Source organism: Hakea prostrata, chromosome 5 (assembly GCF_041222555.1).
Source record: "Hakea prostrata isolate BN-2017 chromosome 5, UWA_Hpros_2, whole genome shotgun sequence".
Lineage (NCBI taxonomy): Eukaryota > Viridiplantae > Streptophyta > Magnoliopsida > Proteales > Proteaceae > Hakea > Hakea prostrata.
In genome coordinates this window covers 6,849,201-6,861,561 of record NC_142604.1, presented here as the reverse complement: position 1 = coordinate 6,861,561, position 12,361 = coordinate 6,849,201, and the positions used below count along the sequence as shown (strand labels likewise).

The 12,361-nt window shown below is 39.1% G+C and overlaps 2 protein-coding genes and 2 non-coding genes across 5 annotated transcripts; 1 reads left to right on the top strand and 3 right to left on the bottom strand.

Annotated features, from left to right (window-relative positions):
- Nucleotide 1: 1 nt before the first annotated feature.
- LOC149014733 (uncharacterized) lies at nt 2-6,341 on the top strand. 2 transcript variants are annotated; one of them, XM_089155729.1, is made up of 8 exons: nt 2-1,092; nt 2,224-2,275; nt 2,676-2,964; nt 3,341-3,402; nt 3,862-4,057; nt 4,171-4,267; nt 5,007-5,089; nt 5,974-6,341. In XM_089155729.1, the coding sequence occupies exons 1-8, from the start codon at nt 1,082-1,084 to the stop codon at nt 5,979-5,981; spliced, it is 798 nt and encodes a 265-aa protein (XP_089011855.1). In that variant the 5' UTR covers nt 2-1,081; the 3' UTR covers nt 5,982-6,341. The 2 variants fall into 2 exon arrangements, with proteins under 2 accessions (XP_089011855.1, XP_089011854.1); XM_089155728.1 differs by lacking the exon at nt 5,974-6,341 and adding an exon at nt 5,175-5,238.
- A 569-nt stretch (nt 6,342-6,910) lies between these two features.
- On the bottom strand, nt 6,911-6,984 carry TRNAT-AGU (transfer RNA threonine (anticodon AGU)). The gene has a single exon. It is a non-coding gene; the product is annotated as a tRNA-Thr (tRNA).
- A 197-nt stretch (nt 6,985-7,181) lies between these two features.
- TRNAT-AGU (transfer RNA threonine (anticodon AGU)) lies at nt 7,182-7,255 on the bottom strand. Its single transcript has one exon. It is a non-coding gene; the product is annotated as a tRNA-Thr (tRNA).
- Nucleotides 7,256-8,755: 1,500 nt separating this feature from the next.
- PBRP (plant-specific TFIIB-related protein) lies at nt 8,756-11,969 on the bottom strand. Its single transcript, XM_089157196.1, has 3 exons — nt 11,286-11,969; nt 10,054-10,212; nt 8,756-9,823 (listed from the first exon to the last, which is right to left on the bottom strand). Exons 1-3 carry the CDS (start codon nt 11,898-11,900, stop codon nt 8,948-8,950), a joined length of 1,650 nt encoding a protein of 549 aa, XP_089013322.1. The 5' UTR covers nt 11,901-11,969; the 3' UTR covers nt 8,756-8,947.
- Between the last annotated feature and the right edge of the window lie 392 nt (nt 11,970-12,361).

Genomic DNA, 12,361 nt, shown 5'->3' with positions numbered 1-12,361 from the left:
CTATCCTTGACCCCCCAAAAAATGAGTTGATGCGTACTATGTCTATGTCTTCTGTAGAAGTTGGAGCTTGATTGGTCTTGTAAGAGTAGGACCCATCAAATGTGATGCCCCTCGGTTAGGATCTCATCTGTTCAAGGGAGATCAGTTCCAAGTTGGGGTGGGGTGAGGTGGATCTTCTTGATTGAATTACATGGCTGCAATAATAATTTAGAGCCTAGATACAACTGCAGAAAGTGAAATCACTTCTCCAATCTGGGTTTAGGATTTGCTGTCTTTGGCCAGTTCCTCATCTCACAAGCGATCTTTCGATAACTCACAACGTGTGCCTTCAACATCTTGCTTTATTCACAATGTTCAATGCAGTTTAGAGTCACTTGGGAAAGATTGTTGCAGTCTCCAAAACTCAGTTGTCAATTTCTGGGATGAACAGGTGAAGGAATGAGATGGTGATTTCGTTCGGCTGTAAGGCTACCCTAAGTGGGTCTTCTGGAAATCACCTTCAGTCTCTCCTGTAGCTCAGTTCAATGCATCTCATTGACACAGCAACTTAACTTTGGGATTGAAATTCTTCAATAGTTGGTAAGGAAGTGGAAGGTTTTTAATGAAATAAAGAACCATTTATGTCTTCATTTATTGGGTTTTAACCAGGTTGTACATGTAGTTATCTGTTACTGTATCCAAGAACATTATACGATCTCAACAAAAATGGAGATTTTTTAATACTTTTTTTTAAAATCCAGTCCATTATATCTACATAAAACACTTAATATCTCAATTTTCTGATTGATGAAACCAATATCCCAGTTCACTGTATCTAGTAGCGGTTGCACTTGAAACCCGTATAAAACGATTGGCAATGAGTGGAGAGTGAACGCATGCGAAGCTCATGCAGCGATTTCAACGGTTCTAAATTGGAAACCCGTATAGAACGATTGGCAATGAGTGGAGAGTGAACACATGCGAAGCTCATGCGGCGATTTCAACGGTTTTTTCAATTTCCTAAATACTTCACCGTCAGTGCTTCGCACAAGAAGGAATAGAAGAGAAACAAGAACAGAGCAAGGGGAGCCTCAGAGGAAGGATGAAGAACAGGTATTTGTTCCCTCTTAGTTTCTTCTTCTCCCTTGCTATTGGAACTTGGTAGAACAAACCTACTCAAGAACTCGATTCCGTATCCCTTTGTTTTTAGGACCTGAATCATCTGAAACTATTTCATATAGATTGGTAGCATTATAATTTTATCATTGATGTTGAGGTTCGAAGTCTTGGTATCTCAGCTGGTTGGGGTCATTCAAAAAACTGAGTTGTCTTGGTAACTCAGAGGGATGTTGGCTGAGTTGGTACATTTTATGTTCAGATTTCGGATCTTGGCTGGCCCAGTGACTGTATTAGGCCATGAAATATGCAGGATAGTCTATGTTAAAAATGGTAGAATACTTAGTTTTTCTCAAAATCAAACCCAAAATTATAGTTTTATTTAGGACGTTAAGTTGGTAATGTAAGTTCAAGCATATATAATTCAAGTAAAACAGCTCAAATAAGCAATATGGGTGAAAGTTTCATGTGATTGTATATAATTTGACTAAAAAAAAATCAAGCATTTGGGGCTTTTGTGTATTCATGGTTGAAACCCATCAAGACTGGTGAAAACTTCGACCTAAAGTTTCATCAAAGTGAAATCTCCTCCAAATGAATCTCCATAAATGTTTTTGTTGAATGTCAAGTTTACTTGCTTCAAGCGAGGTTTGCTAGTTTGGATGAAAAAATAAGGTCTTGAGGTGTTATCCTTCAAACTTACCGAAACTACTGAGAATGGTTCAAAATTTCAAATGTATGCTTATCAACACAGGTTTTATCTCTTGCGCTGCAATGAATTGCTGAAATCTCAGTCAAAAAGCCATGTAACATTTTGGTATGGCATGTGGTTTTGAACTTGGTCCTGTCAATGCTATGAAAATCACTGAGATCTCACTGCGGGATCTTGAACCATGTTGTTGAAAGTTGTTGCTAGTTCTCGTGTATTAACTCAGCACTTGATGCTGTTTTCATGACACTTATCACAAAAGGGCATGTAGGAATTGTTAGTAGAAACTGGTCTCACAAGAAGTATAGATATAGGATCTACTATCACTGTTGCTGTATTGGCATATTTTTACTCCTTTATTAATTTAATTTTATAATTGATATGTTTGCTCTTGATAGATATCTTTTACGTTTTTGCAGATTTATGGGTTTAGGAGATAAAATCCAGAGGGTTCTTACGTCAGTTGGAAATGTAAGTACATTTACATGAAAATTTTGTTCTATGAATATATGCAAATTCTGTTTTGCAAGTTGTGACAATGGAAGATCTTATTTATTAACATTCTCTCTCATGAACATTCTTTGAGAGACTTGTCTAGTCTTTACTGCCTTTCTAAGAAGAACCCTCTCTCTGGTACGGGGATAAAAATTACAAGGTTTTGGCTCCCCTGGCCAAGTTCAAGTTGTATGACAGGTCACTTGAGACCTCCTTTCTCTGGTACTGATTTCTGCTACTCATGTATCTACTTGAATGCGGTACAGGAGGAGACCTTTCTCTCTATATTACATTAAATGGCTTATTAATTTCCCCAAGTGTTTGTATCCCACACCATTTGAATAGGATTCTCATCGTGGCTGCTGTGCAAATACAGGCATCCTGTGTGAAGAACTTAGTGAAGCTTTTGCTTCTCCTACTCTGGTATTTGTTTCATATTGCAATCAGCATATGGTATCTTGGGCAGAGTATAGCTCTTATGCTGCAAAGCTATCTTATCTCAAGCGGGCTATTGAGGAGGTACAGAGTACTCAATTTAAGTAACCTTCGATGTCTAGCCATTGTGATAGACAGTAAAGAAGCTCAACATATTTCAAGGGTTATTGAGCTCTTGTGCTGGTTGTCAGAAATCGGTGTCAAGCATGTTTGCCTTTATGATGTGGAAGGTAGGGACAAATGTACAAGTCAAAATTCATCCTTAAATTCAATCATTTGCTCCACTCCGATGTATGTCCAAGCACCACCACTTTATTCCTGTGCTTTCCTTGGTAATCTCAGATTTTTCACTTCCTTGTTTTGCTACTTGACAAACTCAGGTTGGTCTGAAATTCAGCTTGTGAGCAGAGGACCTTGAGTTCTACATGTCCACAAAATTTCAGCTCAATCTGATCTGTCACATGGCAGATATAGGTGCCTGTTAAGGAGATTATATTCTTAATGTTTGTGTAGGAAACTAGATTCATATCTATATGTACCTGAATGTCTTGATTTGCATGTCATTTAATTAATTAATTTTTATTTTTATTTTTTTGTATTTCCTAGGAGTTCTGAAAGACTCAAAGACAATTATTCTGAAGAAATTGGGCAATGCAAGGCAATTGGAGGTAGTGCTTTTTAGTTCAACATTTCACCCTAGAGCAACTTTTAGTTCCAAGGCTCACTTCAACCCTTTTCTAGAACCTGTAATTTGAAGGACTTCTTCTAATTTGTTAGTTTCCTAACCTCTTAACCACAGGGAGCTAATCTATTCATATGCTTGTGTTGGATGCTAATCAGAGAAAAATCAATTTGGTCATTCTTGTCCATTGATAACTTCCCTGGTTTAAAAGATAAAATACACACACACACACACACAGAGACACACATAGATATATATTTTTACTTTATGTTGTGCCCGAAAAATCAATTTGGTCATTCTTGTCCATTGATAACTCGCCTGGTTTAAAAGATAAAATACACACACAGATATATAGTTTTAGTTTATTGTTGTGCTATTAGGATGTCCCTAATGCAGCTGCAACTACCAGAGTTGTCATGAACTTCTTCATGCCTTTTCTGCACAGGCAGCAGATGAAATGAATTTGTTCCTAGAAACAAAGCATGTGGTTTTGGAATTTGTTTCTCTCTCTGATGGGAAAGAAGGGGCAGCTAAAGCAGCCACCTTTCTATGTTCAAAGTATTTAAAAGCTGCTAGAGGAAGTGGACATCAGGAGCCAGTCTTCACAGAATCTGAAATGAGCAATGCACTGAGAGCCATTGGTTCGCTTTTCATTGGTTCCAACAAGATCAATTTTAATATGTATTTCCGATTTGAAATAGGAAAAATAGTTCTTATGTCATTCCCTTTGATGTGTTATTTTCTTTTGTATCAGGTGTTGGGAGGCCAGAACCCGACCTCCTCCTAATATATGGGCCTACAAGGTGCCACTTTGGATTCCCAGCATGGAGATTACAGTACACAGAGATTGTGTGAGTGTTTCCTTAACTGTTACTTCTGATGTGTGTCCCAGTAACTTCACCATGTGGTCATGATCCACAGAAGCCTCAGTTTTCTGCATGCTGCCCATCATTATGCCTCAGTTCTTGATGGCTGGTTGCATTTGCTCACAAGTTTCTAGCTCATGAATTTAGAATCCTAGCAGTAACTGTAGTGCCATTTTGATATCTAAAGTTTGTATCTGCTCTTTTATAATGCATTTCTGACATCTATTGATATTTTTTGATACTTTGAAAGATTAAATTTACACCTCTACTCAATTTAGCTGATACGATGTTCTGCTCAAATCAAGTTTGTGGATGGGTTTTTCAACAGGTTCGGTTTGAGATGGGCTACATAAATGCCAAACTGGACTCACTAGACACACTAACTCACCTGTAAACTGCCCTTCCATGCTGTGCATGAATGAGTCCTTACTGTAACCATACCTGATGCTAACCCAATTGGCAGGTTCTGTTTTTACCAACCCAGTTCACCCAGAATAAACAGGGTTCATAGCAATCACAGATTCATGGGCCGAATGGTATAAAAATATATCAAAATTAATGTCTATTTTCTTTCTTTTCCTATTTTAATAAATCAATTGTGAGGACTTTTGTCTTATTTCTACTTACAGTTTCTCTTTGAATTTTAGAATTCTTTTTTTTCTTTTCATGGAAGTATGCCTGGAAAGATTTCTTCAATTAATTTTTGTTTTTCTGTCTGTTACAGACATATGGGGTCACTCAGATACATGAAATATGGTGCCATCATAAAATCCATTTGCAAGTTCACAATGGTACATCAGAACTACGGTAAGTGTACATGTTTCTTCGGCTTCTTCCATCGTGGAATTAGAAGAGTATATCTGTCCTTATATTACACTTCCTCTTATGGTAGCAAGCCTTGTCTTATCATGATATGAGGGCTTTTTTTTTTGGGAGTTTGGGATCCTAAGAGCGACCGTCTTCTGTAAAAACTGCGGAAGATTGGAACTACTCCCAACCTATCTCTTCTTGGACCAGGTAACACAATAACACTTAACCAACTTTGATATTCTTACCTTTTGTCACAACAATTGAGGTTCCCCCTTCTCTGCTTATTAAGCCCCGAGGACCCCAAAGGCTGGCTGCAGTCGGATTCTGGGATGGGTTTTCTGGTCCTTTTCTTTATTTTGATTCACTTGATGTGATCCATATCTATGGCAAGTTTAATCAAATAGATTATCTGCAGAACCTTTTTCTTCCACCTCTCTTTCCTTCGTAAACTTTTTGATTAACACCCCCCCCCCAACCCAAAAAAAAAAAAAAGGGGAAGAAGAAGATGGAGCTAACATGGGATTTAAAAGCAGTGCTGAAAGCGTTCTCTCCTGCTTGTTATATTAGGTTCATAAAAAACTGTGTTTTGGGGCTGTTGACGTGCTGGCCAGACCTTGCTAATTGTCATTTGAATCCACTCAGGCTGAACTGTAGCCTAGCAGGGCAAAACCTGCTTGCTGCAGACTCAATGGAAAATCGTCTGGTGTAGGAATTGAAATTTCTTGAACTGATATTCTCTCAAGTCACTTGCTGAAGTATTATTTTAGTTGCATCAGACTTCTACTACTTTGATTGGCATAAATTTTGCAGATGAGCTTCAATGAAGTAATGTCAGTTTATTAAATTTTTGTTTAACTATTCATATGTTCATGTGGCTTCAGGTTTATGAGGTGACTACTGATAGTCGTGGCATTCAAGAAATGCTGTTGGATCAGATGGAGATAAGCTACGGGGCAGTGATCAGAGGAAACATCAAAGTATCCCTTCTTGGACCCATCTGACGCTAGAAGTGTAACTAGATCATCCTTCCATCTTGTTTTGTAACCATTACCACTTATGATTTCATGAGGGAACACCATAAGTGTGGACCAATACAGATTTTTTTTGCATAATTCGGTCGTTGTTCCAACTTGCAAAGCTGGTGGTTATAGGGTCGGTGTCCTTTATTGACATTGGTTGGAGCACTTTAGCCTTAAAGAATAAATGGTTCTGCTTTCATTTATTATTTTTTAATTGCTTCTTGAAAACCATGTTCTTTATCCTTTAATAGTTGAGGTGACTTTGGGTTTTTATGTCATCTGAAAGAACAAATTATATGTTATTTTCAACTCTACACCTTTTGAACCTGATATATGAGCAATGTAGGAATTGGATAGCTTTTGCTGATGAATTTCAATATTTCTGTTTGCAACCAATGTGGGTGGTTACCATTTTAATACAGTGGCTGGAGGCTAGCTGAAGACTTCGGTGATTGGCCATGAGAGCTCTTTCCTGGTTTCTATGCTGTAACATCACACTAAAGAACCAAAGTTCTCAAGCTGGTTTTGGCAGCGAAGTATCAGGATGGACCTTAATCTACTTTGAAGGAGGAAGTTTAGGGTGGCTTTGGAGCCAAAGACATTCTAGAGCTGTGCATCCAAAACTCTCCATTTATGGAATTTTCCTCATCTGATGTGTGTGTTCCTGCTTTCTTCAAATGTGTATCCAGGGAGACTGGGAACGCTGAGATAGTTATTCACCATGTTGTCACCGTATGTTCAGTTTATGGTATTAAGGCTCCAAACAGTTCAAAATCCAAAATACTAATCGTATTAACAATGCTTTCACTGAGAATTGAACTCAGGACCTCCCGCTTACTAAACGGGTGCTCTAGCCAACTGAGCTACGAAAGCTTCCTGTGGTAAATTTTGAATGTATTAATATAGATTTTTTTGCCCAAAAAAAGACAAATCTCGCGATGTTAGTGTCAACTCAAATTTTTTATTAATTCACACCCTTACAAATTAATTGAGTCCTTTGATATTCAATCTCTGCGAGAAAAATCCAAATGGTAAAATATGTTAATATAAATGCAAAAAATCATATTAGATGCTTTCACTGAGAATTGAACTCAGGACCTCCCGCTTACTAAACGGGTGCTCTAGCCAACTGAGCTATGAAAGCTTTGTTGTGAGTTGTCTTGTACTTACAAATTTTATAGCATTCAATATCTCTGTTACGGCTTTAACATGCAAACCTTCATTGGACTTCTCTTCTTGTTAGGGGTATAAATAAATAGCCAAAATCCGAATTCACATCTGCAACAGTTTAAAGGTATCCAAATCCCTTTCCTACCATGTATTGTCCATCCAATAAAATAATTTGATTTAAGTTACTTATATGGATTTGTGTTTCTTATTTTTAAATTTTTTTTTACTTGAGATGTGTGATTACATTTCTGGATTTTAATCTGCATTCATACCTATCTTGAAGAATAGTTAACAAATAGTCAAAAACTTATTTCTCACAAATAAAATGATAAAGAGATTAGTTAACAAATAATCAAAAACTTGTATTCAATCGCATCAACCTACGGGTCCTTAAGAAAATAATTACCCACTACCCACTATCACCGAACCAATAACTGCCCCTGAGAGGTGGTGGGTTTTTCCCCGCTCCCTCCAAATATAATCAGTTACGGATATGATGTTACCTAATTCGATAAAAATCCAATCCTTTTACACTCCTACTTCTCACAATGTTTAACTGATCCCTCTCAAGATCTTAAGTTAATAAACAAAGAAGGCAAAAACAAAAAAAAATCCAGATCAACATGAGAGCTCACTTTTCTCAATCTAGTCCCAAGTATCTTACAGTTCAGTCACCAATTAACTACTTGGTCCTAGTGGATAATTTAGCAAATATGAACAGGTTCTCTTGCAAGGATAAGGACTGGTCAAGCTTATGCTACCTTAATGGAGGGGTCGTTCTTTTGTTTGAACCTGCAACCACCACCAAATTGCAATAGATCATCCTTACCAATGAACCATGCATGTGCTCTTGTTTGTGAACATAAATCATCTATGGAACACGGACTTTAGACAATTAGAAACGAAACCTGTGCTAAGAGCAGGAATTAAACATTCCATCGTTCATCATATCAACTTGTTCAGAAGAAACTGATAATGGTAATTACAGGTTGAAGATGGGATTCCTTGCAAAATGTGATTGAAACTTCAAATTTGTTTTTTCACCAGCCTGTAATGGAGATCTAAGCTTGCCGATTTGTTGTCCCTGTGTTCGGCAACATAGCAGCTCAACCAATGTCATACCAGATTTGGGCAGCTTAACTTTGGGCATCCCATGCAGAGAACCATACACAACTCCAAACCAAACGAAAAAGAAAGATCCCCCACTAGTCCATACTCTTAACTTGGCCTTCATGACCTGCTGAGCAGTAGGCAAAGTGAGATACACTAGCAAGTCTTGTAAATAGATTGCTTTGTACAAAGCATCACCAGTGCCTCAAACATTCATAGGTTTTAGAATTCAGCTGCCAGCAGGAAAAAAGAAAAATCAGTTGGTTTACACAGGATTCAGTAGTAACTCAAGCAACCAATCCCCTTTGGGTTTAACCTGAATCCACGAGAGAAAAGGGGGGGGGGGCGCAAGAATTTAGCCTCCATTGTTCTCCAAAAAATTACTATTAAGAACGTTCAAAATAGATAATTGATATAGCTAAACACAATGCTGCCAAAAAAAATAAACAAGTATTCTTGAAGGTGAGGACAAATTATCTATTTACAGATTGAACACTCTTCTGTAGGCAGCCACAACATGATACAACACTGTATTAGATAACCTATAGCCTTGAGGCTATTGTCTCTCAGTATCTCCACCCCGATCTGCTTTCTCACTGACCTTTTGGTTTCCTATGAGCTCTGGAAGACCTGGCATCATCTGAGGTTTTTGCACAAACTGGGTATACAGAGGTGGCCTCATCACAGGAGGAGAATGGAACTTCCATGCGTTGGAGCTCCCACTTGAGGGTTGGGGACTGGAAAATGGGATTGGCCTTTGAGAACTCATACCAGGCTTAGCTTCTCTATCCACCTTCTCCTCAAGGTCTGTAGTGCTAAACTGAACCTCATTGATGTCAATTCCTCGGCTAGAAATCTGATTTCTCTCACCTGTGGGCCGAGAACCAGCTGTACCAATTGGAATCTGGGGCTGTTGGGGATGCCAGATGTTTGTTGGAATACTCAACACACGGTCTGTGTTCCCCCCTGCATATGGTGCAGAAGTAGAGTTAGGTACTCGAGAATTACCTTTACTTTCAGTCTCTTCTTTGCCTCTAGCTTGATCTGTCTCAGAAAGATCAGATGACTTGTTAGGTATGGTAACTTCAGCTTGCTTATCTTTGTCCAAAAAGGCAGCAACATCTGCCAGGTCTGTTCTAGGTATTGATGAACGGCCTGAGGTAATTGAAGTTGTAGGGAATGCTTTCTCTGGGGGGACAGCAGGAGTGTAGTTGGATGGTAGAAGATCATCCCAGTTTTCTAGCAGTTCCTTGTAGACTTTCCTCAGAGTGACCTCAGTGAGACCTGTCACTTTGCAGATCTCTGCCTGGGTCTTACGTTTGTCTTCAAGCTGGCATGCCAGATAGATTGCAGCTGCAGAGATGCTAATCGGATTGCGGCGGGTGCAGAAGCATTTATTAATCACTACCTCACCAATGTGAGTAGCAAGTTCCTGAGAAGGTTGGGCATTGAAGCATCATTTAAGTGTAAACACTTGAAATAATTCATTAGTAAAGCAAATAAAGAGCAAGGGAATTAAAATTCCAGCAAATGGATCACCAACTCAACACTCCAAAGATTAGATTAGAAGCTGAGATGGTTAATCCTGCTTGCAAGTTATCCAACCTCAATGAGAACAGAAGAGAGTTTTCCAAATACTAATCTACTTTTCCAAGTAAATACCTGGGCTGACTTGTTGAGTTGGAGAAGCGTGCAAAACCTTGGCATGTGAACAGATATGGAGTTACTGTTAATAGGCTGACTAAGTTGCAGAGCTTCTCCCAATATCTTGATGTATTTACCGATCTCCTTTTGGGGTACATTAGAAGCAATTGAGATTTCCTGTTTTGTCAAACAGCATGTATGGTTGGATACTAGAAAAGAAAGACATTAGAAAGAGGGAAGGGAGGGTTGTTCTGTCCCACATAGAACCAAACAACAAGTTCAGCTACTTTAGAAGCTGAAACCATTTCCTAGTGTTTTCATATTGCAATTGGAAGAATCATTGACTATCTAGAAAGATTAAATAGGAACACATAAGTTGGCAGACTCTTCAACTCAAACAAAACTGAGTTTCCCTAGAGTTGCCCCCAATCCATAATATGAGGAAAGCAAGCATACAAAACAAGGACAGTTGCCTGTGAATCACATTATGCTCTCATCTATCATGGATACTAGAAATTAATATCAACATGAAGTGAAATGAATAAGAAACTTCTGGGAATTTGAATGAAAGCTTGTAATTAGAAAAAGAGCCACAAACAAGGACATTAAGTTTCACCACTTTCATCATTAAGTAGCCGCTAACTGGTTCCATACAAAGAACAGAAGAGCTTGTCATTTCCAGGAGTGAACAGCATATGGAACTATATGCATTCTCTTCTTTTCACATAAATCCATCCAAATTAATATACACAAAAATAGACACCGTAAAGAATCTCCTCAATAAAAACCGAAGACATAAGAGACAATACAAACTATACGAAGAAAAGAATTTTGTGTCCTTCGCTACACAAGCTCCCAACTAAACAAATATTATTTACCAGTTCACCCGTACCAATTCACAAATTAAAAAGAAAAAAAAGGTGCAAAGGACCCAACAGTATAGAATTCTCAGCTTATGCTGCAAAGACAATTAAACTAACAAAAACCTATAGATCTAGTTCTTTCTCCCTTACCTACGGAACGGGATACTGATGAGGTTTTTGAATTCCTAATTCCTAAACATAAACCTGCAGAGACCCAATTCATACTAAAGGAATCTAATTCATCACGATTGTGCAAAATAAGAATTTTTAATAAAAAGAATCCAATTCAACAAAAACCCCTGACCACGTACACAAGAAAGCAAACTCGATAACATTTTTATTGAATTAACAGAGAACATACAGGAACCCCGAAAGAATAGTTAGTACCTGGAGTGTCCTAGGCTCCTGAGCCTCCCTGATAGCCTGAACAAGAGCTGCAGTAGCAAGTGCTTCCACACTGCGGTTTCTCAAACAAGTAGCAGAAGAACAGTCCCGGAAGAGTTGAAAGGCGTGATCAGAGATATCGTAATCGAGACCCAATATGGAAGAGACATCAATAATCTGAAGATAAGCACGAAGGTTGTCAACAACGACAACACCACCCTGTCCAGAAGAACTCGAAGAGGAAGAGGAAGAGGAGGAAGACGAGTCGAGGGCTCGCTCTAGTTCCGCAAGGTGACCGGCAAAGGAAAGAGAAGAGCGAGCAAAGAGAGGGCTGGATTCAAGAGACCATGTGGAGAAAGCAGTAATGAAGCCAGTGGGTTGGAAAGGGTCTTCGTCATCATCGTTCGTGTCGCCGACTACAGCGGGAGAAGGGAGAGAACCCAAGTCAGAAGTGACAAGGCAGAGAGGAGAATCTTGGGCTCGCAGAAGGAAGAGATCGTGGGGTTGTGACTGTCGCTCCTCTACCACTCGGCCGCAGGAGCAGCACTCCGTCACCGACCGCCCTGATGCAGTGGTTGTGCAGCGACCTTGTGCCCCTGAGCAGTAGGGGCACCGCATTTCTGAGATCTCTCCCTCTTTCAATCCCCGCACGAGCCGCACCCTTCCTAGTCGATGGTTTTTGTCGCTGGTTCCTATTAAGGCTAGAATCAGTTTCTTTAATTACAATTTTTTTCCTTTTTTTGGTAGATCTACCACTGAGGTCCAGAGTATTATGAAGCAGGCTCCAAATCTCCACTACATTACCATTGTTTTTCTTCTGGTAAGAGTACACCCAATCGTTTTTTTTAGGGGTAGAACACACCAACTTACTAAATAGCAATTATGGAATAGGGTTCTTCAACCCTTGGAGGTAGTGGATAACCCGATTCTAAGTCCCTTACCATATGCATTTAGGAAGAAAAAAAAATCTGAATCCAAATCTTTTCCGCCCACGCAGGCATCCTCCCACTCCTTCCACACTCACATAGGGTCTACTCATGGTACACGGGCTGTTTCAGGCCTTATGTGAGTGTAGTAGG

What these genes read in the sequence shown, in the direction of transcription:
- LOC149014733 (XM_089155728.1), top strand. An exon ending in TTCTTACGTCAGTTGGAAAT is followed by an intron (nt 2,276 to 2,675) that starts GTAAGTACATTT and finishes GTGCAAATACAG; the next exon opens with GCATCCTGTGTGAAGAACTT. An exon ending in AATGGTACATCAGAACTACG is followed by an intron (nt 5,090 to 5,174) that starts GTAAGTGTACAT and finishes CTCTTATGGTAG; the next exon opens with CAAGCCTTGTCTTATCATGA.
- PBRP (XM_089157196.1), bottom strand. Translation starts at nt 11,900, where the DNA reads ATGCGGTGCCCCTACTGCTCAGGGGCACAAGGTCGCTGCACAACCACT. An exon ending in AGGAGCCTAGGACACTCCAG is followed by an intron (nt 10,213 to 11,285) that starts GTACTAACTATT and finishes TTGACAAAACAG; the next exon opens with GAAATCTCAATTGCTTCTAA. An exon ending in AACTCAACAAGTCAGCCCAG is followed by an intron (nt 9,824 to 10,053) that starts GTATTTACTTGG and finishes CAACCTTCTCAG; the next exon opens with GAACTTGCTACTCACATTGG.